This window comes from Odocoileus virginianus, chromosome 24 (genome assembly GCF_023699985.2).
Source record: "Odocoileus virginianus isolate 20LAN1187 ecotype Illinois chromosome 24, Ovbor_1.2, whole genome shotgun sequence".
NCBI classification, from domain to species: Eukaryota; Metazoa; Chordata; class Mammalia; order Artiodactyla; family Cervidae; genus Odocoileus; species Odocoileus virginianus.
Window position 1 is genome coordinate 33,808,850 of NC_069697.1, and position 26,157 is coordinate 33,835,006.

Sequence of the window (26,157 nt, forward strand, 5' to 3'; positions counted from 1 at the left end):
TAGTTAAATTCTCATTATATTTTCAAATAGCATAATTTTCAGTTATAAGCCATACTGTACCTCAAATTATGTGGGTTCCCAGTGAGACTGTTATCAAGTGATTTTATTTATTTTCCTTTTCCACTAGCAAACATTTCTTTTTGCTTAAATGCTTAGTTTATAAAGGTGATTTGAAAAGTGTACTATCTGTTTCTCAAGAAAGCATTTAGGAAAGTCTAAATAATATAGAGGATAATCATCTTCTACTATAGCTCACTCTGCCCATTCTTCTTTTGAGAGGGTTAATGAAAGAACTAACGATATCAAGATTACTGAATGAATGAGTAATTGCAGATACCTGGTATTGTGGACATAACCTATGAACATGGTGGAATGTCCCCATGTGAGAATCATGGGGATATCTATATTCATTTTCTATTGCTGAATAAAAAAATATCACAGACTTAGTAGCTTATAGCAACTCATTTATTATCTCACAATTTTGTATGTCACAAGTCCAGGCACAGAAATCCATGTTTGCTACTGAGGGTCTCACAAGGCTGAAATTTAGGTGTCAACAGGGGCTATGGTAATATCTGAAATTTGAAGTACTCTTCTAAGCTAATTCAGGTTTTTGGAAAATTGAGTTTCTTGGTGTTACACAACCAAGGTTCCAGATTTTTCTTGCTGACTGATAGCTGGAAGGTAGCTCTCATCTCCTAGAGGCTACCAGTAGATTATAGCCAATGTGGCCTTCCTACAACATGATAGCTTACCTCAAGATCCACAGGAGGATCGCTCAGACGTCTTGTAAGAGCTAACCTTATTAGGTCAGGCCCCCAAAACAGTATCTTCTTACTGAAACTCAAAGTCAGCAGATAAGGGACCTTAACTGCATCTCAAAACACATTCAAATTTGCTACATAACATTATCTAATAATGGCCACATCATCATGGGAGTATCATCAGGGCACAATTGGCTTATGGTGAATGACTGCTAATAGCACATGTGAACATGACCCTATAAACAAATGAAAACTATAGTAGGATTTTATAATTATTTATATAAACATTAAATTTTATATCCCTTTACAAGTTACAAAGTGCTTGTACATACTCTGCATCATGACTACCTGTCAGAGAGGCACAGTAGATATTAATTCAACAGTACAGGTGAAAAAAATAAGGTTCAAAGCTGCTAAGACATTTCCCAAATCTTTACAGAAAATTAGTAGTAGAGTCAGCCTTCAGCCCAGGGTCTTTTCACCCTATAGTCCTATCCTCTGTTCAGCTAATTCTGAGTTTTCAAACTGTGTTTGCTGAGATTCTGAGGAGTTATCTCAGGGATTACTGAAAGAACTCAGAGTGACTCTAAGAAAGTTGGGTTAAGTGTTGCAAGAGTGGTTCTACTATTGTTTGTCCTCTATATGTGAGTCCTACATAAGCTTTAATAACCACTGCATTTCACCATGCTGCCTTATAAAAGATAAAGAATACTTACAAAAAAAAAAAAAACTTTAGTTTAAAAAATGATTCAGATAACTGTATATAAAAATCCAAGAGTCTATTCCAGGAAAGTTTTAAGAAACTGTCATTTCTTCTAGCAGCTGTTGAACCTTTTATAAAGAAAGAGAAAACAAATGCATTAAATAATTGATTGGAAATGTACACATGGGAAAAAATGACAAACCCCACCTCCTTCACTTTTTAAATACATGTAAAAATTAATACCTTCTTAATGTCTGGTCTCTTATTTTTCTTTTCATGCAGACATTGACTGGCAACAGAGTACATAGTTTCAATGGAAGTGGAATCAACGTCATTCATCTTCTTATCAATATAATCTTCAATTGTCTTTTCTTCATCTTCAATTTCTTCTTTAATATCTAGCTTTAAGGCAAAAGTTAAAACTTTAAAAGTTTCAAATAAAAGAGAAAAAATCAGGTAAATTCATAAATGTATTTGTAAGTAAATATAAATTATATGTATAATGAATTAATATTACTATGCTAAAAAATAATACATTTTAATTATTCAATCTACATTATAATAACATTTACTCGTATTTACTATCTGCTGTTGTAACCTTATTAAGAACTGAGGACATCTAGGACAAACTCTACTTACTTACTTACTTATATTAATACATCCATACATATCTCCTTCCTAGAAACGTTCAGCCATCTGCCTCTTGACTTTTGCGTTTCTGTCTATTCCCCTCACATGCTCACTGGCAGCCCTTACTAGGCTTCCGGCCCAGTGAGGTCTGCTCCTCCGCTGCGCTCCCAAAGGTGCACTTCCAACTCTGAATGTAGATAGGCCTCTCTGCACAAGCACACTGCTCTACGGGGACTCACATTGTTGAATCAAGACAAAGAGGGAGGAGGAGAAAGGGGGCAAGGCCATGATGAAAAGGTAATGCATAAGGAGAGAGGTGGAGAACGAGAATGCTGTAGTGATTGAGTGGTGGTCCCGCAAAAGAAATGTCCAAGTCCTGATCCCCAGAACCTGTGACTGTAACTATATTTGGAGAAAAAGGTCTTTGCAGAGGTAATTATGTTAAGCAATTTGAGATGAGATCATCCTGGATTACCCGGGGAGGCCCTAAATCCAATGATAAACATCTGTGTAAGAAAGAAACACGTACATACACACACACACGCACACACACAGCGGGGAAGAAAATGTGATCACAGGGGCAGACACTGGAGGGATGTGGCTACAAATCAAGGAATGTCAACAGCCACTGGTAGCTGGAAGAGGCAAGGGAAGACTGTCCCCTAGAGTATCCAGAGGGAATGGTGCCTGGGCAAAACTTTGATTTCAACTTCTGGTTTCCAGAAGTTGAGAGAGTAAACCTGTCATTGAAAGTCCTATTTTTGTGGTGGTAATCTTTTTCCCTCCTATATTTTTAAACTATACACTTTCTCTGTATAATACAATCAACATCCAAAGCTTTATGTATGCCTTTACATGAATGGCTCAAAACCTGTAACTCCAACCCAGTCTTCTTTCCTGACCTCCAATAACCAATGGAACAGAGGATTTATTTCTTTGATAAAGACGAAATTTCACTACGTGCTACAGAGAAGCCTGGTGGGTTAACAGTCCATGGGGTTGCAAAGAGTTAGACATGACTGAGCATGTACTCACAGTATATAAAATATTATGAAATATTATGAAAATATTAACTTCTCACAATAATTGGAGGCTTTATATATATACTTTACTGTAAAATATTACATACCATGTAATATTCAACTGGTAAAGAATCCGCCTGCAATGCAGGAGACCTCAATTCGATTCCTGGGTTGGGAAGATTCACTGGAGAAGGGATAGGCTACCCACTCCTGTATTCTTAGGCTTCCCTTGTGGTTCAGCTGATAAAAAATCTGCTTCCAATGTGAGAGACCTGGGTTCGATCCCTGGGTTGGGATGATCCCCTGGAGAAGGGAAAGGCTGCCCCCTCCAGTATTCTGGCCTGGAGAATTTCATGGACCATATACTTCATGGGGTTGCAGAGTTGGACATGACAGAGAGACTTTCACTTTCACTTTTCAATATTCATTATACATATCCAAGAACCGATGGAAAGCTTTATAATATATACTTATATAAGGGACATCTGTAGCAATATTATAATATAGAGATATTACATTAATGGTTTTTCTTAAAAATATGGCATGAAGCCTTTGAGAAAATATATTATACCTTTTGACTTTCTAATCCTTGTTCTAGGGAAAATAATCTGGTATACACATGTCTAAATTTGTCAGAGTGGTTTGTCCCATTAGAACACAGAAATTAAAACAAAGTCAGTGTAGACCTTACAAATAGATGAGAAAAGTAGAGAAACTAAAGGCAAAGGAGAAAAGGAAAGATATACCTATTTGAATGTAAAGTTCCAAAGAACAGCAAGGAGAGATAAGAAAGCCTTCCTCAGCGATCAATGCAAAGAAATAGAGGAAACCAATTGAATGGGGAAGGCCAGAGATCTTTTCAAGAAAATCAGAGATACCAAGGGAACATTTCATGCAAAGATGGGCACAATTAAGGACAGGAATGGTATGGACCTAACAGAAGCAGAAGATATTAAGGAGAGGTGGCAAGAATACACAGAACTATACAAAAAAGATCTTCACGACCCAGATAACCACAATGGTGTGATCACTCCCCTAGAGCCAGACACCCTGGAATGTGAAGTCAAGTGGGCCTTAGGAAGTATCACTACGAACAAAGTTAGTGGAGGTGATGGAATTCTGGTTGAGCTATTTTAAATCCTGAAAGATGACACTGTGAAAGTGCTGCACTCAATATGCCAGAAAATCTGGAAAACTCACCAGTGGCCACAGGACTGGAAAAGGTCAGTTTTCCTTCTAATCCCAAAGAAAGGTAATGCCAAAGAATATTCAAACTACTGCACAACTGCAGTCACCTCACACACTAGCAAAGTAATGCTCAAAATTCTCTAAGCCAGGCTTCAACAGAATGTGAACTGTGAACTTCCATATGATCAAGATGGATTTAGAAAAGGCAGAGGAACCAGAGATCAAATTGCCAACATTCGCCGGATCACTGAAAAAGCAAGAGAGTTCCAGAAAGACATCTACTTTTGCTTCATTGACTACACCAAAGCTTTGGGCAGAAAGTGACAAAGAACTAAAGAGCCTCTTGATGAAAGTGAAAGAGGAGAGTGAGAAAGTTGGCTTAAAGCTCAACATTCAGAAAACTAAGGTCATGGCATCCAGTCCCATCACTTCATGGCAAATAGATGGGGAAACAATGGAAACAGTGAGGGACTTTATTTTCTTGAACATCAAAACCACTGCAGATGGTGACTGCAGCCATGAAATTAAAAGATGTTTGCTCCTTGGAAGAAAAGCTATGGCCAACCTAGACAGCATATTAAAAAGCAGAGACATCACTTTACCAACAAAGGTCCGTCTCATCAAAGCTGTGGTTTTTCCAGTAGTCATGCATGGATGTGCGAGTTGGACTATAAAGAAAGCTGAGCACCGAAGAATTGATGCTTTTGAACTGTGGTGTTGGAGAAAACTCTTGAGAGTCCCTTGGACAGCAAGGAGATCCAACCAGTCCATCCTAAAGGAGATCAGTCCTGGGTGTTCATTGGAAGGACTGATGCTGAAGCTTCACCTCCAATATTTTGGCCACCTGATGTGAAGAACTGACTGATTGGAAAATAACCTGATGCTGGGAAAGGTTGAAGGCAGGAGGAAAAGCGGACAACAGAGTACGAGATGGTTGGATGGCATCACCGATGCGATGGACATGAGTTTGAGTAGGCTCCGGGAGTTGGTGATTGACAGGGAAGCCTGGAGTGCTGCAGTCCATGGGGTTGCAAGGAGTTGGACACAACTGAGCGACTGAACTGAATTGAGGTATTTGAATAATTTTATGAAAAACATATGTGGTAGTATTTATGTAAATTTTTTATTTTATAAGACCCTGTAAATTCTTAAAATTTATTATAAGGGAAAACGAGGCATGGCATAACTTTCCTGTAGTTATAGCATTCAGTTAGTCTATTTATATAATTGTCAATTAATCCCTACATAATACACAGGTAAAATTTTCTATAATAACTTTATTACAAAATATTCCACAAGAGCAATGGAGAAATAATTTTATTAGCAATTCTAGTCTGACACAAATTTCAAAGGAAGCAATGTTGTTTTTCCTCTCTAAGCTGAAAATGGTGTTAGTAATCACCATGAAAGTAACAAAATAAAAATACACTAGAGGAGATCTCAGAAATCATACAGCTTCATTGTGATTTTAGCTACAAAGAAACTAGAACATAGAATATATCAGTGTCTTTTCCAAGCTTCACAAATATTCCATGGCAGAGCTGAGATTAGAAATACTTGATGCTTTTTCCATATGCCACTATGTAATTGCCAACAGAAAGATTGCCAATAGAAAATGACATTTCCAGATGCCAAATTCATCCACATAAATTTAGATTATAAAGGAAAGAGACAAGAACTAGAAAAGTGAAATCTTTCGATTACCAGTAACTGAGGTTCACGGTGTTCATCCACAGCTGGAAGTCCTGTTATTATTTCTAGTAAAACCTAAGAAGAAAGTAAAACTCACTTTACTCAAGACAACATATAGAAACTGGAAGGAACATGGCACTTGATTATGAAATCTGATGAACCATTTCCACACACTGCATTATGCCTTTTAGGCATGACAGTGGAAAGAACATAAGCTGTGGTCATTTCTTACCACCCTTTCTTCCCTGACACCTCAGAACCCACCCAACTCCACATGCAGTTCTTTAATCCTGGCAACTTACTAAACAATCAGCCCCCTAAATATGTGTTCTGGACATACTCTTTCTGCCTTGCAGAAGATACTTCACAAGTATAACTTTCTCTGGCTTTAGGAGAATACTATTTTCTAAACCTCAGGCATATCCTAGGAACTTGTGCCTTAACTTCACAGTGTTATGACAGTAGACATCCATAAAGGAAACACATATGAGAGTAAAAGATAAAGGATTTTCCAATTCTCAACCACTCCCACCCCACTCCTTATGCCATCATAAAAGGTTATTATCAAACTGATAAATCAGAAAATGCCACAACATATTTCCTTCAAAAATTTCCTCTTTAAAATATGACACTAAAATGCATACTGAAGGACACATTTTATATACTAAGTTTCATGCTAATTCATGTGGCAAAAAAATTATTTCTTACAGTAATTTCAGAAATCAATTTAAAAGCCTTACAAATTCAGAGAAGTTTTTATCACTGTCTCATTTAACTAGAGGTTAAAGTGAGCAATTTACATCTTTACATACGAGAGCTAAGCAACATAGGTGTATTCAAAATATTCTATTTCAATTTCACAAGTACAACCAGAATGATTATTGTTGCTAATTATATATATAGTAAAATATAATATATTACAAGTGTGTGTGCATGCATGCTAAGTTGCTTCAGTCGTGTCTGACTCTTTGCGACCCCATGGACTGTAGCCCACCAGGCTCCTCTGTCCATGGGATTCGCCAGGCAAGAACATTGGAGTGAGTTGCCATATCCTCCTCCAGGGAATCTTCCTGACCCAGGGATCAAACCCGTATCTCATACTTCCTGCATTGGCAGGCAGGCTCTTTACCACTAGTACCACCTGGGAAGCCCATTACATGTATACATAAATATATTTATATGAAACTTACCACCCCAAAGCTGTAGATGTCAGATTTGGGTGTAATTTCTCCTCGCAAAGCTTCAGGTGCCATATAAGCTGTTGTTCCCACAATTCTGCTAGTCATGACTGTCTGTGCAAACTTCTCAGAAGCCCGTGCAAGCCCAAAGTCAGATATTTTGGCTGTAAAGTCTTCATCTAGTAAGATATTTGCACTGAAAAACAGTTTTTCTTTTTAAACAAATCAAACAGTTCCTTAGGAAGGTGTATCACTGTATGTATTTACAGAGTATTCCATTTTATAATACACATCATAAAAGCTTGAATTTATGTAAATAAATCTGGATTAAGGATTATCGCTAAAGAAGAATAAAACTGTCTTCCTTTTTGTTTCTGTAAGGAAAATTTGAAAAAAAAGTGAAGTAAAACTCTTCACATTAGTGATATTTTTATTACAAATAATTTATTATGGGGTACCTTCCCTCAAAGTATGCTAAAGCACCCTTCTTAATTCCTCCCCTAAAATTTCTCAGTTCATTTAAAAACAAACTTCCAACCAGAGTATCTCAACTATATCATTTCTTAGGGGGTACTCTCTCTGAAATCTTTTGAAGAGGAAAGAATATGGGTAAAAGATCTTAATTCATTGATTTTATGCATTTGCTCATACAATCATACTTTGATTCAACAAAACTTTATTGAAGACCCGCAACATGTTACAGTATTTAAGCTCAGTGCTGGGCATGCGGACAATCTTAGAATCTTGTCTGTGACAAAGGTATAGAAATAATTTTTAAAAATTCCTAATGGTGATATTAGGTACAAAATGCTGAGAGAACAACTGTGTGTGCAGAAGAACTCCAAGGAGAAGGTGAAAAGTGGGTGTAGTCTTGAAGGATTATTAGAAGTTGAGGTTACTGAGGGAAAGAAATGCATTTCAGGCAAACGGAACAGCATGGACACAGTGATGAAAACAAAAACACATATGATCAATTTGAAGTAACTGGTGTCAACAGAATGTGAGGAGAACTTGAACTTTATCCTGGGAGCAACAGGACGCCAGCTAAATGTTTCACAGTGGGGAAGTGATGTTCTCAAACTTGATTTTTAGAAGCACAACCTGGCAGTATATTAGAGCATAGACAAGAACTGGCAAAGACCAGTTAAAGGATGACCAGGAAAGTTTGTAAAAAAGCAAATAAGAGATAGTGAAAGTGTAAATAAAGGCTGGGGAGAAAAGGAGGTGCAGATTTTGAGGTACACTCAATAGAACCTTGTAATTTGTATGGTATGGGGAATGAGGAAATCTTTAGCTTGGAAGACGGGATGAATACTAACTTCACTTGATTAGGAAAGAAACACAGAGGGAAGAATTTGGGTTGGAAGAGAAATGAATTTGACTGTCAACATGTTGACTTAGGAACTGCTATGGAACATTGTGGTAGGGTGATTTGGTCTAGAGACACTGAAAATATAGGACTGAAGGCTAATGATACAGATCTGAGTCACCCACACGGAGGGAGCAGTTGAAGTCAACATATCCCTCAGCAAGAACATGCAGGATTAACAGAAGCGACAATGAGGTAGGACTCAATTAGAATACACATCAGTTAGAATACACCAACGAGTAATGGATGGGAGATGGTGTATCTTCTCTTTCCTAAGCCCGATCCCTCTACTTGGACTCCTTTTTACATTCCCAGGAACCTTATTCTATAAACTATCTCACTTTTCTCTTCTGTTCTATCACATCCCTCTTCCCACAGGCATAAAAGCATGCTTTGGTCTCTGCCATCTTAAAAAAAAAAAAGTCTGCTGAATGACACATTGATTTCCAGCTATCCCCCTTCATGGGCTAAATAAGCGTCTCATCACAAGTGCTCGGGGCTGGTGCATTGGGAAGACCCAGAGGAATCGGGTGGAGAGGGAGGTGGGAGGGGGGACCGGGATGGGGAACACATGTAACTCCATGGCTGATTCATGTCAATGTATGACAAAACCCACGGCAATGTTGTGAAGTAATTAGCCTCCAACTAATAAAAATAAATGAAAAGAAAAAAATAAATTAATTAAAAAAAAAATAAGCGTCTCATCAGTCTTGTCTATACTCACATTTCACTTTCTCCTCACTACCACCTGAATTCTGACCCAATTACTGCATGGAAACAGATCTCCCGAAAGTCACTAATGACCTTCATGGCACTAATCAAATGCCTCATTTAAATATTTTTTTAAACGGGTCATTTTTCAGCCTTCATTCTGACTTCTAAAAAGCAACTGAAAATTTTGACTAATCCTTCTCAGGCAACTCTCTTTCCTTGTTCTCAGGGATACCACACTCTCCTGGTTTTCAGCTTACTTGCATACTTTCTTAGATTACTTTTTTGACTCATTTTGTTCTACTTGGCCATTAAGTCTTAAAGTTTCTCAGGACAAACCTTGGAACCTTTTCTTAATCTATATCTTTCTTAAAGTTAAGACAACTATATGCTAGCTCTTCAATTAACACCTATACGTAAGTAACACACAAATAAATATCTTTATCTCAGACTTCTTTCAGCTCCAACATGTACGCCACACTGATTAACATCTCTACTCACTTCTGTATCTTAAAGGAACCTCTAACACAACATGTACAAAAGAGAACTCACATATGCCACTCCCAACCTTGTCCTCTTTCATTGCTTTCTCTGTAAGTGAATCATGCCACAAAGATTCCAGAATGAGGTTCTGGAAGCCGTAAATCGTGCTGTCATTCCTGACGTGTCCCTCTCCCTGAATGCCACCCACCCACCCTGCAGCCAAGAATAAGCAAGAATCTGTTCACATTTCTTCATATAAACTGTTACCACCAAAATCTTCCATGACAGGCTCCAAGCTACCCTTTTCTACAAATGAGTCTCTATTCTCAAGCCAAAGTGATCTTCTCAAAACTTAACTATGATGCCACATTCCTCCTTATAATTATTCAATGGCATTTGTTTATACTTATGATAAAATTAGAGCTCTTATCTTGGTCTATTAGGTTCTACACAGGGCTTAGCTCTCTGCCTATTTTATAATTTTATCTTATTTATCTATCAATCACTCCTTCAATTTCTGCACTTCAGTCATTTATTTAACCTCCTGTAACCCATCATGCTCCCTCTGAACACTGGTCTCACAAATGTGCTTCCTTTATTCCTAGAATACTCTTTCCCCATATTCTACAGCTGTCCTCAAATTGTACTCACTCATGTCCTGTTCATTCTTCAGATCTCTGCTTAAGTATAATTTTCTCAGGTAACTCTTTTTTATATTAATCCTATAGACTATACACTAAAGTTTTACTATTATTTTGTGATTATCTGATTGCTCACAGATGTTACAAATGCTACTTTTCTAACTATATCATCCATAGTACCTGTTGTATAGTGGATGCTCAATTAATATTTGTTAACTAAATAAAAACATAACAAGGAAGATAACTGAAATGTACTCATGAAGAATGAAAGTGATTCAAAAAAGAGTGATGATCCACAAAATAAGAAAGTAATTTTGACAAGAAGAACAGAATAACATACTGTGAAAAACAAACAAAAAAACCACAGGTTACTTAGGATGAGTACTAGAAATAGGTCACTGGGTTTGAAATAAGGGAGATTATAGACGTCCTTAGTGAGACAAGCTTTCATGGCATGTTCCAGGTTAAGAAGTTCATGTCAATAGTGAATAGAAAGAGAGAAAATTACTCTTTAAAGATAGTTCTCCAAAAGCTTTTTAAAGGCAGCATTTACCTTTTAATATCTCTATGAATATGATGGTTTTCATGTAAATAACTGAGGCCATTAGCTGCACCCTGGGCAATCTTGCATCTCATGTACCAAGAGAGTGGGGGAGTACCATCCTTACGAAGTAAGAAACAAACCAATTAAAAATAAAAGTGGAGAATAAAAAAAAAGTCCATAGAAAATATATAACAGAACATTTCTTCTAAGCAGCTACTAAACCACATTATTACATTGCTAAGAATTTAGAACTACCACTTTTTAAGTTGTTAAACAATAATCGCTGATGCTGCTAAATAAGATCAAATGGAAGTTAGCATTTCTTATCAAACAATAAAAATATATGAGAGCATCTTCAAAGTCTAGCCTTGACTGATAATTTTACATTTTAGATTATCATCTGATAGAAAGGGAATTCCAATTGTTTACATAACAACTGTATAGTTTTCACAAAGTAGGATATTAATACAGTCTAAAAGATTCTGTCACAGAGAAAATATTAGAATTCCAACACAGAAACAGGAAGCCAAATAATATAATAAAAAAAATCTTACCAAGCAAGACAGTCTGTCCAGCAATGAACCATTGGGCATGTAAACATATACTAAGCAGAGATCATCTCCATCACTTGAGAAACCAAGTAGTTCTACCAAGTTTTCATGTTGACACCTGTGGCAAATAATTTTCCATCCAAAATTATTATGATATATACACATATTTACCTGAAGGTTATGTTATTCAATTTAGAGTTTTAAAAGAAAAAAGAGAAAGAAATAATTATATGCTATACATTATTGCAATGTGATACGCATGTTTCTAAATCTTTATATATGTTTATTACAACTGTTTATAATTTTCTGTAAACAGTTCCCTTTCAGTCAATATTAATCAACATAATTTTGATTTTAAAATTAAAGCTCAATAATTCACATATAATAGTTTGGTTAAGAACTAGGTAGGTGTTTACCTTTGTTTCACATAATTTTTAAAGATAGCGCAAACAAGATTTCAAGAAGTGTGTTGAAATGTGTACGACAACCCTTTCAAGAATTCTCAAACACATTCAAAGCACTGATGTACAGATATCTGATTTTCAATTACATCTAATTTATACATTTTTGATCTTTACTAGTATCTGGTTATTTATAACCTAGTTTGAGTTTCTTTATATACTTGAGAGTTACAAGACTAAATGAGGTGAAGTATAACAAAACTGCAGGCATCTATGGGACAGTAAGCACAAAGAAATCTGGGCTCAGAGTCCTAAGTTTAAAGTACAGCTCTGCCACCTCCTGGAAATGTGACCTTTCATAAGTTAACAGCCTCACTGAGCCTCGGCAACTTTCCCTGGTAAATGTGGGTAACAATGCCTATTATGTAACATACATGCTGTGAGAATTAAATTAGCAAATATATATGAGAGCCCTCTGGCTTCCCTGGTGCCTCAGTGGTAAAGAATCAGCCTACCAAGCAGGAGATGCAGGTTCGATCCCTAGGCCAGGAAGATCCCCTGAAGAAGCAAACATCAACCCACTCCAGTAATTTTTGCCTGGAGAATCCCATGGACAAAGGAGCCTGGTAGGCTACAGTCTATGGGGGTCACAAAAGAGTCAGATAGGACAGTGACTAAACAGCAACAACTATGAGAGCCCAGAATATATTCTATGAAGTGCAAATTAAAACAGCAAGTATTCCATTTTCCACCAAATTGGCACACTTTAAAAATAAGTAGATAACATTTGCTGAGTTTATACTAACAAGGCATGTGGTACTTGATTTACCTGCTTTGTTTTACTGAACCCTTAAAATAACTTAATGAAACATTTCATTATTAAAATAATTATCCCATTTTACAGATGAGAAAACAGACAACTAAGAAACTTGGCTGAGGTCATTCTGCTAGTAAGGGCCAGAGATTGATATTTATTTTAAAAACAGCAATAATATTTAATGGTAGTGTGGTAGCAGTTGTGAAATTGCAATAAACTGCTGGTAGAAGTATGTGAAGTGAAAGTCACTCAGTCATGTCTGACTCTTTGTGACCCCATGGACTGTAGTTCACCAGGTTGCTCTGTTCACGGGGATTCTCCAGGCAAGAATACTGGAGTAGATTGCCATGCCCTTCTCCAGGAGATCTTCCAGACCCTGGGACTGAACCTGGGTCTCCTGCATTGCAGGCAGATTCTTTACCATCTGAGCCACCAAATTATTATAACAACTACAAAGTCATTTAGACAAATACTCAGAAAGTCTTTAAAAAGTTCATGCATTCAGAACCAGTAATTCTTCCAGGGCTGTCTCCTGATGAAAAAAGCAGATTTGAGCTTAAATATTTACGTACAAAGAGATTTAAAGGCATTTTAATTTGTAATACTGAAAATTAGAAATATATATGGAAGGATATTGATTAAATGAAACATAATTTGTATATATGCTAGAATGTTATGCAATAATTTAAAATGTTTCAACACAGAAAAAAATGCCACACACTCATCATGAAGCAAGTACATCAAAATACTAGCAGTGGTTATCTCTGAGTGATATATTCAAGGGATGAATATTTTTCTGTATTTTCCAGATTATCTATTTTCAACAAGTTACTTTTAGGACTGGAGAGTGGAGGTAGGGGTAGAAAGAACAAATCCTGGACAGTCTTTTTATTTTTTTCAGTGTACATTAGTTTTACTGAAAAAATTAATTCCAATCTATTCTTTCTTTCTTGAAGTTAAGCAACTAGAGTTGGCGATTTATAACAATAGGTCTAATGAGAATAAATTGGTAAATCCTATTTATTTCAAAAACGCAAGTTCTGGAGTCAGACAGATCTGGATTTGAAACCTACATATTTATGTTTAAGTGACCTTGGATAAAGTTATTTAATGTTTCTGTATCTCGGTGGGAAAAAATAAGTGTGGTGTATTGGGGCGGTTACAACAATTGTGGTTATAACAATTGGTTAATGCATTACAGTTTTTGGCCTATTGTATAGAATGTGAAAAAGAGGAGAGTAAAAAAGCTGGCTTAAAACTCAATATTAAAAAAACTAAGATTATGGCATCTGGTCCTATCACTTCATGGCAAATAGATGGGGAAACAATGGAAACAGTGACAGACTTCATTTTCTTGGGCTCCAAAATCACTGTGGATGGTGACTGCAGCCATGAAATTAAAAGATGCTTGCTTCTTGGAAGGAAAACTATGACAAACCTAGACACCATATTAAAAAGCAGAGACATCACTTTGCCGACAAAGATCTATATAGTCAAAGCTATGGTTTTTCCAGTAATCATGTATGGAGGTGAGAGTTGAACTATAAAGAAGGCTGAGTGCTGAAGAATTGATGGTTTCAAACTGTGGTGCTGGAGAAGACTCTTGAAAGTCCCTTGAGGGAGATCAAGCAAGGAGATCAAGCCAGTCCATCCTAAAGGAAATGAACTCTGAATGTTCATTGGAAGGACTGATGCTGAAGCTAAAGCTCCAATATTTGGCCACCTGATGTGAAGAGCTGACTCACTGAAAAAGACCCTGATCTAGAAAAGATTAGGGGCAAGAGGAGAAGAGGGCAAGAGGTTGAGATGGTTGGATGGCATCACTGACACAATACACATGAGTTTGAGCAAATTCAGGGAGATAGTGAAGGACAGGGAAGCCTGGTGTGCTGCAGTTCATTGGGTCACAGAGTCAAACACGATTTGGCGACTGAACAACTTATACTCAAGTATCAATCACTATAATTATTAGAATAAATTTCCCAATTTGGTTTTCCTTCTCTTTCTGACAATTTTCAAACATACTGAGTCAATGGCTTCTAAACATTCTTGCATATAACACTTCCCTGGTTTATGGTGTTAACATATCAAATGGACTATTTGCCATGTATATATTAATATATAAATATGTATTTATATACACATGTATATATATAATATACTATCATTTACTGCTCATAAATTTGGAGAACAGAAAACATGATAATGGAATGATAGTTCCATTATCAACTATCCAGATAGTGGAAATTCCATATAATTTTGCCATGATTTAGAATAACGACTGCTATTTAATCTACACACATATGAGTGAGTATATGTAGCCATAGAATTGCAGAGTCAAAGTTCTGTCAAGTTCATTAAACTATTTTAGACTATATTTGAAAATATCACCAGTTCATGGCACACTCTGGGAAAGAAACAGGTCCATTCTTGTCCTGCTCTCTTCCATGGTACCACGCTGCCAAATTAACTTACTTTGCCATTACTTTTATTTCTTGATCAAATTGTTGTTTCAGCTCTTCAGTACTAACGTCAACCATCTAAAAATATAAAATAATACACAATATAACACCATACAATAACCCAGAGGCTCCTAAAGCTAGAAGGGGTACAAGAGATCATCTGGCAGATCCTGCTTTTTTAAAATATGTAAGTCATCATTTTCCCCATTTTATAAGCAACTGAGAACTAGAAATATTAGTGATTTGCTCAAGGTCTCATGGCTGGTTAAGTGGAAGGAAGAAAGCCATATAACTCATGTAACTATATATACTTCAGTGAGTCATTATGGGAACAAAATGAAATAATGAGACTTTACTGTATAAACATTCTGAAAAAAAATTCAATGTGTCAGAAAACACAAGCAATTTTGAAGGCAAAAAGAAAAACAGAACGTGTAAAAGTATTTGCAACATATATGACAAAGGGATCTTTATTATAAAAAAATGCATTGTGTTGATATTTTAGAATAATAATAGCTTTAAAATAATAATAGATTTAAAATATAAGATACTCTAATAGAAATGTAAACAAAGGGTGCAGATGAGAATTTTTAAAAATTTTTATCGCAATATTTTCTAAACTTTATTTTTAAATGAGAAAAGTAAATAAGGAAGATATTTTTATAAAATTTTCTTAGAATCTTAGTGTTTTAATATTGATCATACATGGAGCACTGTGTAGAGTTTGGCTTCTCTATTTTATGAATCTCCCCAAATTATGTGTATAATTGTATGTACGTGAATATAACTACATTCTTGTAGAGAGTGTCTGTAGCTTTCAACAAGGTTTTAAATGTTAAGAACAGCCAATTTAGAATGATGTTTACTGAGAGAAAATACACACTGAAATAATATGTTTCCTAAAGATTAATTTAATATTTATTATTCCCTCATAGCTTAGTTGGTAAAGAATCTGCCTGCAATGCAGGAAACCCTTGTTTGATTCCTGGGTCGGGAAGATCCGCTGGAGAAGGGATAGGCTACCCACTCCAGTATTCTTGGGCTTCCCTTGTGGCTCAGCTGGTAAAGAATCTGTCTGCAATGCAGGAGACCTGGGTTCGATCCCTGGGTTGGGAAGATCCCCTGGAGAAGGGAACGGCTACCCACTCCAGTATTCTGGCCTAGAGAATTCCATGGATGGTCGCAAGGAGTCGGACAAGACTGAGCAACTTTCACGCACTCACATACAGCACACTAGGGAACAACTCTTCCTGTAATTTTTTCTCTGCCAGAAAATATAACTTACTGCTGCAAGCTTCTTCACTGCTACAGTCCTGTTGTTCACATAGCCTTTATACACAACTCCAAACCCTCCTTCTCCCATTTTGTTACCACCGACAGAAATGGGCCGTTCATCGAAGTTATTTGTGACATCCTTCAATTCAAAAAATGAAAAACTGTGAAAACCTGTAATGTCAATAGAATAAGAAAAAGAGTGTTTCATTAAAAAAGAAATTGGTTTTTATAATTCCAGTATTTTCTCAATTTGGATATCTCATACCTATGCAAATATTTAAACTCTAGTCACTTATTTTCTTTATAAAATGATCCTTTCAAACTATGTCAATATTTACTTTTTTTTTTTCACCGCTTCTGTGGTTGTTCGTACGTAAATGTCCTATTATATCTACTCACCTATAACACTAAAACAATGAAGACGCCGCCTAATAAATTAGGAGGAAAACAAGACCACAGAAGAGCTATTGCCAGAGTATATAAACAAAAGAAGAGCTTTATTTTAAAGCAGTGATGGTCTTATGACAAACTCACTAGCACAAAGCATGGTAAATATTACTTACGTGTATCACTAAATTCTAAACTTGTATTTTCTGGACTTGAGGAGTCAGGTAGCACATAGTTTTGTTCAAGATTCTCATCAGATATCACAGATGTCCTGTCTTTGCCATAGAGGGGCTTCGGTTTCTGCTGAACTGTTATAGTGACTTTAGAAGGCAGTGTATTAACATTTTTGGGTACAGCATCTAACAAGTGAAATAAGATACAAGTTGTTGTTACATAAGAAAAAGTGTTTGTGAAAAAGTTAAATTAGGAACTCAATTTACTTAACATCATTCTAGTTGCTACCCATTAGCCCCATATGCTCATAGCACTCATAAGAATTTACCTAGTAAGAATTTGTAAATTTCGATAAGGATGGGCAAGGCAGTGTTTCCAAATAGTGGCCTATAAGCCACCTGCAGCAGAAGCACTGAAGTACCTGTTTTAACATGGTGATCTTGAACTTAACTCAAGAATTTTGATAATGAGGTCCGGAGTAAAGCCTGGGAAGTTACATGTTTATGAAGAACTCCAGGTGATTCTTATGCCCTCTGAAGGGTGAGAACTACTGGTATAAATAGCATCAAAGGGAAAAAGCAAACTTCCTATTGGCATAAAACTACCTGACTTTAACTGCACATTTAGACTGAATCCTGAAGTGTTACCAGCTTCAGGATTTTCTCTGCAGCAAGTCTGCAGCATCTGGGGTGCTTGTTAAAGAGTTGGGGAGAGTTGAAAGAATGAAGACTCTTAAAAGTAAGGTTTATCTACTCTGATAAAAAAGTAAGAGAAGAATCATTCCTATTTCTGTCACTTGTCTTTCCATCCTAGCCACTGATACCATAGACACACTCAGTTTACCTGGTAGCAAAAGACTTGCAGGGGCAAAAAACTCATTTTGGACCAAAATATCCACAAGATCACCAACTGTGCAATTTGTGGTGCCCCAGTCAAACAGTAACTCACATGTGGGGCTTTTTCCAGTTTGTAGTAATGCTTCAAATCTCCTTAAAGCAAGTAACAGAGAAATAAGATGAGTATGTGAGCAGAGTTAACACATAAGTAAGGTATTTACTCCCCTCAGTCCCCCTCTTGTCCACAGCACTTCCTATGATTAAAAAAAGAAAGGGGCAGAAAGAGAGTCAGCAAGAATTAGAGAACAGGAAAGACGGGCAGAAGGAAGAAAAGATGCTGAAGGTGATGATGAGTTGACAGATACTCAATACTTACAGTGGGCTATAGGATGCAAAACATGAACTCATATAATTCTCAAAGACACTGTGAATATCATGCTAATGTACTAAAGAGAAAGCGTGAGAGGTAAGCAGTCCACAGTCACACAGCCAATAAACTTGTATACAAACTGAGATTCAGACTGCTATCTCACCGAATACACAGGTGTACTCTCAACATGCTAAGCTATACTAGTTCCCTACATGACTTATTAACACTGTTAGCCATGTGATTTTTAATAAAGCAGGCTGCTTAAAGAAATAGAGAATACATACACTTGGAGAATTATTCCTTGGATCTTAACTATATTCCATTTCAACTGAGGGAAAAACAGATCGGTTTTTCATGAAAAATGTCTTTAAACAGTTGGTGAGAATTTGCTGTGTAACATAGGGAGGCCAGTCTGGCACTCTGTGATGACCTAGAGAGGAGGGATGGGGGAAAGGAAGGGAGGCTCCAGAGAGAGGAGATATATCTATAATTATGACTGACTTGCATTATATGGCAGAAACCAACACACAACTGTAAAAATTAAAAAAACACAAAAAAGAAAACAACTATCAATAGGTTTGAAAGTAATATTCAAAAACCTAAACAACTTAGCTCTCCCTGTTTTTTCCTGAAAATTTGTTTATTTCAAAAAATTTGAAACCTACAGAAAAGTTGAAAGGATAATACCATGAGCAACCATCTAGATTCACCGAATGACCAGGTAACATTTAACCTCGTTTGTGCTTCACCCTCTCCCTCTTCATCTCTGTCTGGGTGCTCACTTTACAGAACTTAGACCAGATGTGTAGTAGAACTCTCACAGTCTAGGTTTGTCTGACGACTCTCTCACGATTAAATTCAGATGAAAAACTGTTGGTAAGAACATTGCATAGATGACAATGTGTCCTTTACACTGTATCACATCTGGGGGCACAAAATGGCAGTCTGCACCAATACTGATGACACCAGTTGGATTACTTGGTTAAGGAGGTGTACTGCAGATTTTTTCTCTGCAAAAGCACCTTTCCCCTTTGCAATTCATAATTCATCTGTGGAATATACTTTGAAATCATGTGGGTATCTTGTTCATCAACGCCCTTTCGCCTTGGCGTTTCAGCATTCACTGATGAGCCCTCCATCATCAATTACTCACTGGTACTTGTAAACTGGTAATTTTTTAGTTCTCTCATTCTTTCAATATTTGCTGCCATTATTTTTTAAAGAAGAGTCTTCTCCTCATTCCCTCAACTATGCTCTTGATGGTTTTTTTGTTTTTTGGCTGTGCTGTATCACAGTGCTCAGACTTCTCCAGGTGCAGTGAACAGGCTCTAGAGCACACAAGCTTAGCAGTTGCTGAACGCGTGCTTAACTACCCCATGCCTGCTATGTGTGACCTTAGCTCCCCGACCAGGGATCAAACCCACGTCCCCTGCTTTGGAAGGCAGAGTCTTAACCACTGGACCACCAAGGAAGTCCCTTCTCCCAAGGTCTTTAATAGTTAACATCAACAAACTGTCTATAAAAATGGTTTTTGAGGTTTAAACTTAAGCTTCCTCCAAATAATTTAAGATGCTCATCCTTCACATGAGAAAACATTTCCTGGATGGACTAATAATGAAAACTAAAGTTTCAGATTTTTTTCAGGTTAATGCTGAAAGTCACAAATAAATTTATTTCCCTTTGCTTCCAGAGACATATTTTGACATAAGTTTGGGCTGGAATAACTGACAAAAACAAAATTTGTACTTATATCTCACACTGAATCAAGTAGAGACAAATAGAATGGAATTTAATCCAGGGTAAGAACTAAGAAGTCGATTTACAGATGTATACATGTACAAGCAACTTTAAAACATCAATTTGAAGAACTTCCCAAATATGCCATTTAAGTGCATTAGAGACTCATAAATGAATTTAACTGTAAAAACTTACTTGCAAGATCACAGTATTGACCTGGCTGATATATTGGAGAATGAAGCAAAAGTCACACACACACACACACACACACACACACAAAGAGGGGGGATTTATTACCATTACCTTCCCTAGAGAGAGGTTTATTTTCTGAACTGCAGCATTAGACAGTATTTGTACCTATTAATCATTCTAAATTGTGATGTAAGACTTTAAAAAGAGAAAGATTTTTATGTTACCTTATGTGAAACTGATTGTATCTATCATCACCAGATGGTTTTTTAATAGCAACTGCTAACTTCTTCCATCCTTCTTGAGGGTCAATAAAATCGGACAGCTTTCTAATTAGTCCAAGACTGAGGTAGCGCACATATGTTGATGCTGTTATGGGTTTGTTCATCTTTTATTCCTAAAATATGGAAAATTCTCATTAAAATTTTACAGTAGCTTTAGTGATGACATGTATAAGCTTATACATCACACTTTGCTTTAACATAGGAAATGCTGGCAACTTATTACACTGTAATAAAGGAAAACTCCAAGGTCAAGACGTTGATATTTTAGTCTTTCTCCACCTCTAAATATTCATTAAAAATGACAGGATTATTTTTTTCTAACATTGATATTTTCTAAGTGAAATTTACAAAAAGGTGCAAAAAGTGTACTTTTTCATAAAAATTCATGTAAACATATTCAGGAATCAAATGTATTATGAAAAATATTTTTCAATTTAAAATATTTTGGTATTTATTTACTAGTAAATATTTATGCAATATTCTTTGGTAGAAGTAAAAAAAAAAAGTCCTGAAATAATTTGTATTGCATTCAAAGATGGTCTATTCACTACCTTTTTATGTAACATGTTCTTCCTTGACTCTGCCACAATTTTTGAGTTCATCAGACTTGCCTGATTATAATTCATTCCCTACTAAGGTGAACCCTGTGGTTTATCACCTAACTACTCTTTAGGCAGAACCTTTATTTGCTCAGTCCCCTATTCTTCTTCTATTCCACCCTAGAGAGCTGTAGCTAGGGACAAACCTCACAATTTTTCTTGTATACCAGCACTGCTGAATGTAGCTGTGGAGAACTCAGTAACTGAGCAGACTGGTGTGAATACAAATTTAGGGGACCCCTTTTCAACACTGCTGTTTATCCTTTCACTTGCCTTTCCTCATCCTCCCGAGTGACTATTTCACACCTTTAGCTCTCCCCATAATTTATTTGATTTCTACCTCACTCATTCTCAGCAGGCCAGTGGTCTTTCCTTCTAATGAATCAAAACAAGTAGATCGAAATATTCTCCTATCAATTACTCTCCTGCTCCTTTACGTATTTTTATTTTAAAAGTGCAATATAATTAATTTGGGAGGAAACACTAGATTCATGTGGTATGAAATTCAGATGCTACAAAAGGGTAAGAAGAAAGAAGTCCTCCTGTGTCTTAGGCTCTATATTGGCAGTCTCTTCTTTGCGGCCTTCTTTGATCACATCTAGGTAGGTCCACCTACTCTCAACCTAATTACGTTTCATCCCTGCACAATGTGTTTGTAATCATATATTTATTTGTTTAGCTGCTTATAATGGTCTCCGCCATTAGACTCTAAGCTCCATGAATTCAGAGGTAATGTTCATTTTATTCACTGACATATAACTAATTACTAGCATACCCCAGAAATTGGTATTCAGTATTACAAATGAATGAATTTCTTGCCCATGCTAGGTGACTTACATATTTCACTTGATCTTCACAGTGACTAAGGCAGGGTTGGCATCTCTATTTCATTAAAGTAGTAAGTAAAAGTTAGTTCTTAAACCCATGTCTGACTCCAAATTCATGTCATATATCCCTGTTTCTCTAATTCAATTCCTTGTTCATGTCATTCTCTTTTCTAGAAAGACCAGTCATTTCCTTTCATTCATTCACACACTTAATAAAGATATATGTCAGGCTTTGCATTAAGTGACGGGAGCTATAGAGAAGAGAAAATCTTTGTTTTCAAGCTTCTCAGTCTAATGGGGGATATAACTATTTACACTCAGTATAAATGTTACAAGAAGTGTGAGCAGTGTTAATGGGGCCCAGAGGAGAAACACCAATTAAAGGAAGTCTAAAGAGTCTGAAGTCTGAAGACAGATTTGGGTGGGTGGGTAGTTGGAAGCAATGAGGATAAACCCCAAAGGGAATTCCAGGCAGCAGGATTAGCATGGGAAAGCACCGGTTAGGCTAAGGCCAGGAGTTCGCTATGGCTGGACCCTACGATAAATGTCATTAAGCAGTAAAATATGAAGTTGGAGAGGTAGGCAGGGCCAAGTCATCACACCCCTCATATACTACAATGGGAGATTTAAACTTCATACTAAAAGGTACAGGGGAGCCACTGAACGATTTAAGGAAAGGTGGGAAGTGATCTTATTCGGTTAACTGGATTCCTCTGGATAAAACTTGAAGGGGTGCATATTAAGGAAAGAGACCAGTTTGAAAACTTCACAATAATCTAGAAATGAAAGTCTTAAGAAAGCATTCAGTCAGGGAATGAAGAAGAAACTGCTTCAAAAATTTTGGAGGAAAATCACGACATCAGAAAGATGGGAGACTGCGGAAAACAAGCTGATTCCTAACTTTTTTGGCTTGGGTAATTATGTAGATGATAGAGGAAATAATGTGTCCAGTTCTGCATAAGTGCTCGCTCAGAAGTTTGCAACCCTACAGACTATAGCCCGCCAGGCTCCTCTGTCCATGGGATTTTTCTGGCAAGAATACTGGAGTGGGTTGCCCCGTGTTCAGTTCTGGTCAACGTTAAATGTGAAATATCTACCTCGAGCACCATCTGGGGAAGCTGGCACTAAGTAGCTAAATATACAGTCTGGAGATTAGGGTAGAAGTTTTGGTAATGAATCCTCAAGTATGAGCATTCTCACATATTCATATATGAATAGTTGGCTGAAGCAACAAGAAATATATTCCCTATTAGGAATATAAAGACTGTGAGGAATGAAGAGGAAAGAAAAGAAACTTTAAAAAAAGTATTGATAAGTCATGGAAGTTAAGAAAACCAGGAGAGTCACATACCAGAGATTTCTAGAATGGGGTATAGATTGGTATAAAAGTCCCTGAGAGATCAGATAAATACTGATGGTGTGCACAATTTGGAAACCAAAAGGCGTCTGGGTGACTTAAGAACAGTTTTGGTGGAGCAATGAGTGCATGGTAGAAATACATTTCCCAAGAAGACTTTGGGTTCTAGTGTAGCTCTTCCACAAGCCAACTGTGACTAGCGTCAATAACTCAGTTTCTCTGGACTTTGGCTTCTTCATCTGAAATCCGGAGATGGTCACATCTAAGAGTTTTTGTATAGATTAAAAATCAAAAGATGCCTAATCCTATCAATAATAAGTGATCAAAGAAAATGTAGTGATGATTATTGCAAGGCAGAAGCTATTCTTATGTCACATTAAAAAAAAAGAAACGTGCAGCGTTTTATTTAAGCTCAATTTCAAAACAGCAGTGAAAGGCAACTGAAGGAGAGGAAGTGGAAATAAGAGGTCTGAGAACACAGCTAAGCTTTTCATGGTGACTGTCATGTTACTAAGCATAGTATCCTTAATATGCTTATAATCTTCCCCAAATACATTATTCACTCCCATGCTTTCTTCAGTAAAGTATTATAGATAACCATTTACCTAGATCAAAAGTGGTTGTCCGTTTTTGGACAACCCAACACCATCACTATGAACAAAAGCCTGTGATACCTTCTAGACCTAGTAAGTTATATAGGGCTGCCCTTCTCAAATTGGGATGTTTGCTAATATGCTATAAATTAAACATAATATATTAATACCATCCTCAAAAATCAATTTAACTTAATGGTAAGTAATCTGAAACATTTTGGATATATTTTTTAAAAACCAAAATATTATTCATTTATGAATATTTATTGAATCTCTATTTTGTGCTGGATATTGATCCAGGCCCCTGGAGATAAAGCATTAGGAAAATAAGAAAAAAAAATAACTGAATTCATGGAACTTGTATTCTAATAGATGAAGATGGGTTATAAGCATTTACTCTACAGTACACTGAGCTCTGTTAAGTCGCTATAGCCATGTCCGACTCTTTTGGGACCCCATGGACTGTAGCCCACCAGGCTCCTCTGTCCGTGGGATATTCCAGGCAAGGATACTGGAGTGGATTGCCATTTCCTTCTCCAGGGGATCTTCTCAACTCAGGGATAGAACCCAGGTCTCTTATGTCTCCTGCATTAGCAGGTGGGTCCTTTACCACTAGCGCCACTGGGAAGTCTATATATGATGCCAAATGAAAAGGAAAAAAAATAAAATAACTGAGAAGGGGTTTTATTTGTAAATAGAGTACTCAGAGTAGGCTTCAATAAGGTGCCATGGGATTAAAGGTTTAAGGGAATGAGAAAGCTAGCCACTGGGATATCTGTGGTAAACGTTTCTGGGCAAAGGAATAGAGAATGTAAGGGTCTGGAATGGGCTGACTGAGGGGACAGTAAGACTGGAGAACAGGGAGCAGGAAGGCAGAATAGAAGAGAGGGGTCATGGGGCCAGGTCCCCTAAGGTCCTACTTCATTTCTATCTTCTGAGGGAGATGAGAAGACAGGGGAGATTTTCAGAAGAGGACAGACATGCTCTATACTCATGTCTTAAAAGGACACTGGGGACTGCTGCTGAAAATTATTGTTGTTTAATCACTGTTTAAATTATTGTTGAATAAACTATATATTAAAATGAGGGCAGAGAAGCAGGAAGAGATCAATTAAGTCATTACATCAATAATCCAGGTGGGAGGTGCTTGTGGCTTCCATCCGAGTGGTAGCAAAGAAGACAGACTTCCTAGGATGATGGATATTTTCTGAGGTAGAAACCTCAGAAGTCACACAGAATCCTGTATGCTGCTATGAAGGGTGAGAAGTTGGCAACAAGGTTTCTGGCTTGAACAAGCTCCCTGACCTTTACAGTAAGATGGAGAAGACTGTCAAAGGAGCACGTTTAGCCTGGAAGCTCAGGATTTGTTTGGACAGGGGTAAGCAAACGTCAAATGAACATTTAGAATGCAAACAAAAGAAAAACCAAATCTTAACTTTCTGACAGGTCTCTTCAAGGATTACCCCCAGAAAGGGAAAAGGCAAATCTGAATATTCTCTGCTCTCAGCTCTTTAGGCAGAGACGTTTTTGAGGCACTTGTTCAGTTGCTAAGTCCCGTCCCACTCTTTGCGACCCCAAATAGCCCACCAGGCTCCTCTATCCTCCCTATCTCTGGGAATTTGCTCAGATTCATGTCCACTGAGTCGGTGATGCTATCCAATCATCTCTTCCTCTGCCACCCCCTCTTTTGCTTTCAATCTTTCCCAGCAACCCATCCTAAATGGCTAAAATGCTTTCTGAGGTTGCTTTTCATTCCAGGCTGTCGGTACACTTTCCCCATCAGATAACGTGTTGACAATACCGCTCCACTTTCTAGTTTCCCGGAAGCCTGAGAAACCAGCTGATTAGAATCTTGTGGGGGTTCAGAATGCTTTCCACGCGGACATCATCTTTGCTGGGTGCTGGTCCTACTTCCTGGTTCTCAGGAAAAGAGATTTCATTTCGTAAACGGGGTTCTCGGAACACATAGCCCGGGAGTTGAGAAACTCGAGGCGAGGTCCGACAGAACCACCGAGTGACGCCTCTCTTCGCCCCACGGTCCTCCACGGGTCCCACCAATTTTCTAATCCCTAGGAACCCACCTAAGTCTTGATCCTGGAGCAGGCGCTGCTCATGCAACCTACTTCCCCTCTAACTTTTCTCACTTGGGCCGAAGAGAAGTCGATTTTCCTTCCGAGCAGTCCCTCCACAACCCTGAGGCCAGGGCGCAGACCTCGGACACTTCGCGGAGAAGGTGGCGCGCAAGTCCGGAACCCCTTACCTGTCCGGGCGCGGGGCGCAGGGGCGCACAGGGCGCCGTGGGGCTGAGTCAGCGACCTCAGGACCCAGGTACAACGAAGGGCCGGGGCGTGCCCAATCCGTCAGGTCCCGCCC

General features: G+C 37.5%; 1 protein-coding gene across 2 annotated transcripts; it reads right to left on the reverse strand.

Moving 5' to 3' along the window:
• Positions 1-447: 447 nt before the first annotated feature.
• Positions 448-26,152, reverse strand: IRAK4 (interleukin 1 receptor associated kinase 4). 2 transcript variants are annotated; one of them, XM_020885222.2, is made up of 12 exons: positions 26,045-26,152; positions 20,352-20,521; positions 17,836-17,981; positions 16,995-17,177; positions 16,442-16,602; positions 15,170-15,234; positions 11,480-11,594; positions 10,935-11,044; positions 7,190-7,373; positions 6,012-6,074; positions 1,711-1,869; positions 448-1,595 (listed from the first exon to the last, which is right to left on the reverse strand). In XM_020885222.2, the coding sequence occupies exons 2-12, from the start codon at positions 20,510-20,512 to the stop codon at positions 1,560-1,562; spliced, it is 1,383 nt and encodes a 460-aa protein (XP_020740881.1). In that variant the 5' UTR covers positions 20,513-20,521; positions 26,045-26,152; the 3' UTR covers positions 448-1,559. The 2 variants fall into 2 exon arrangements, with proteins under 2 accessions (XP_020740881.1, XP_020740883.1); XM_020885224.2 differs by lacking the exon at positions 26,045-26,152 and adding an exon at positions 25,866-25,997.
• Between the last annotated feature and the right edge of the window lie 5 nt (positions 26,153-26,157).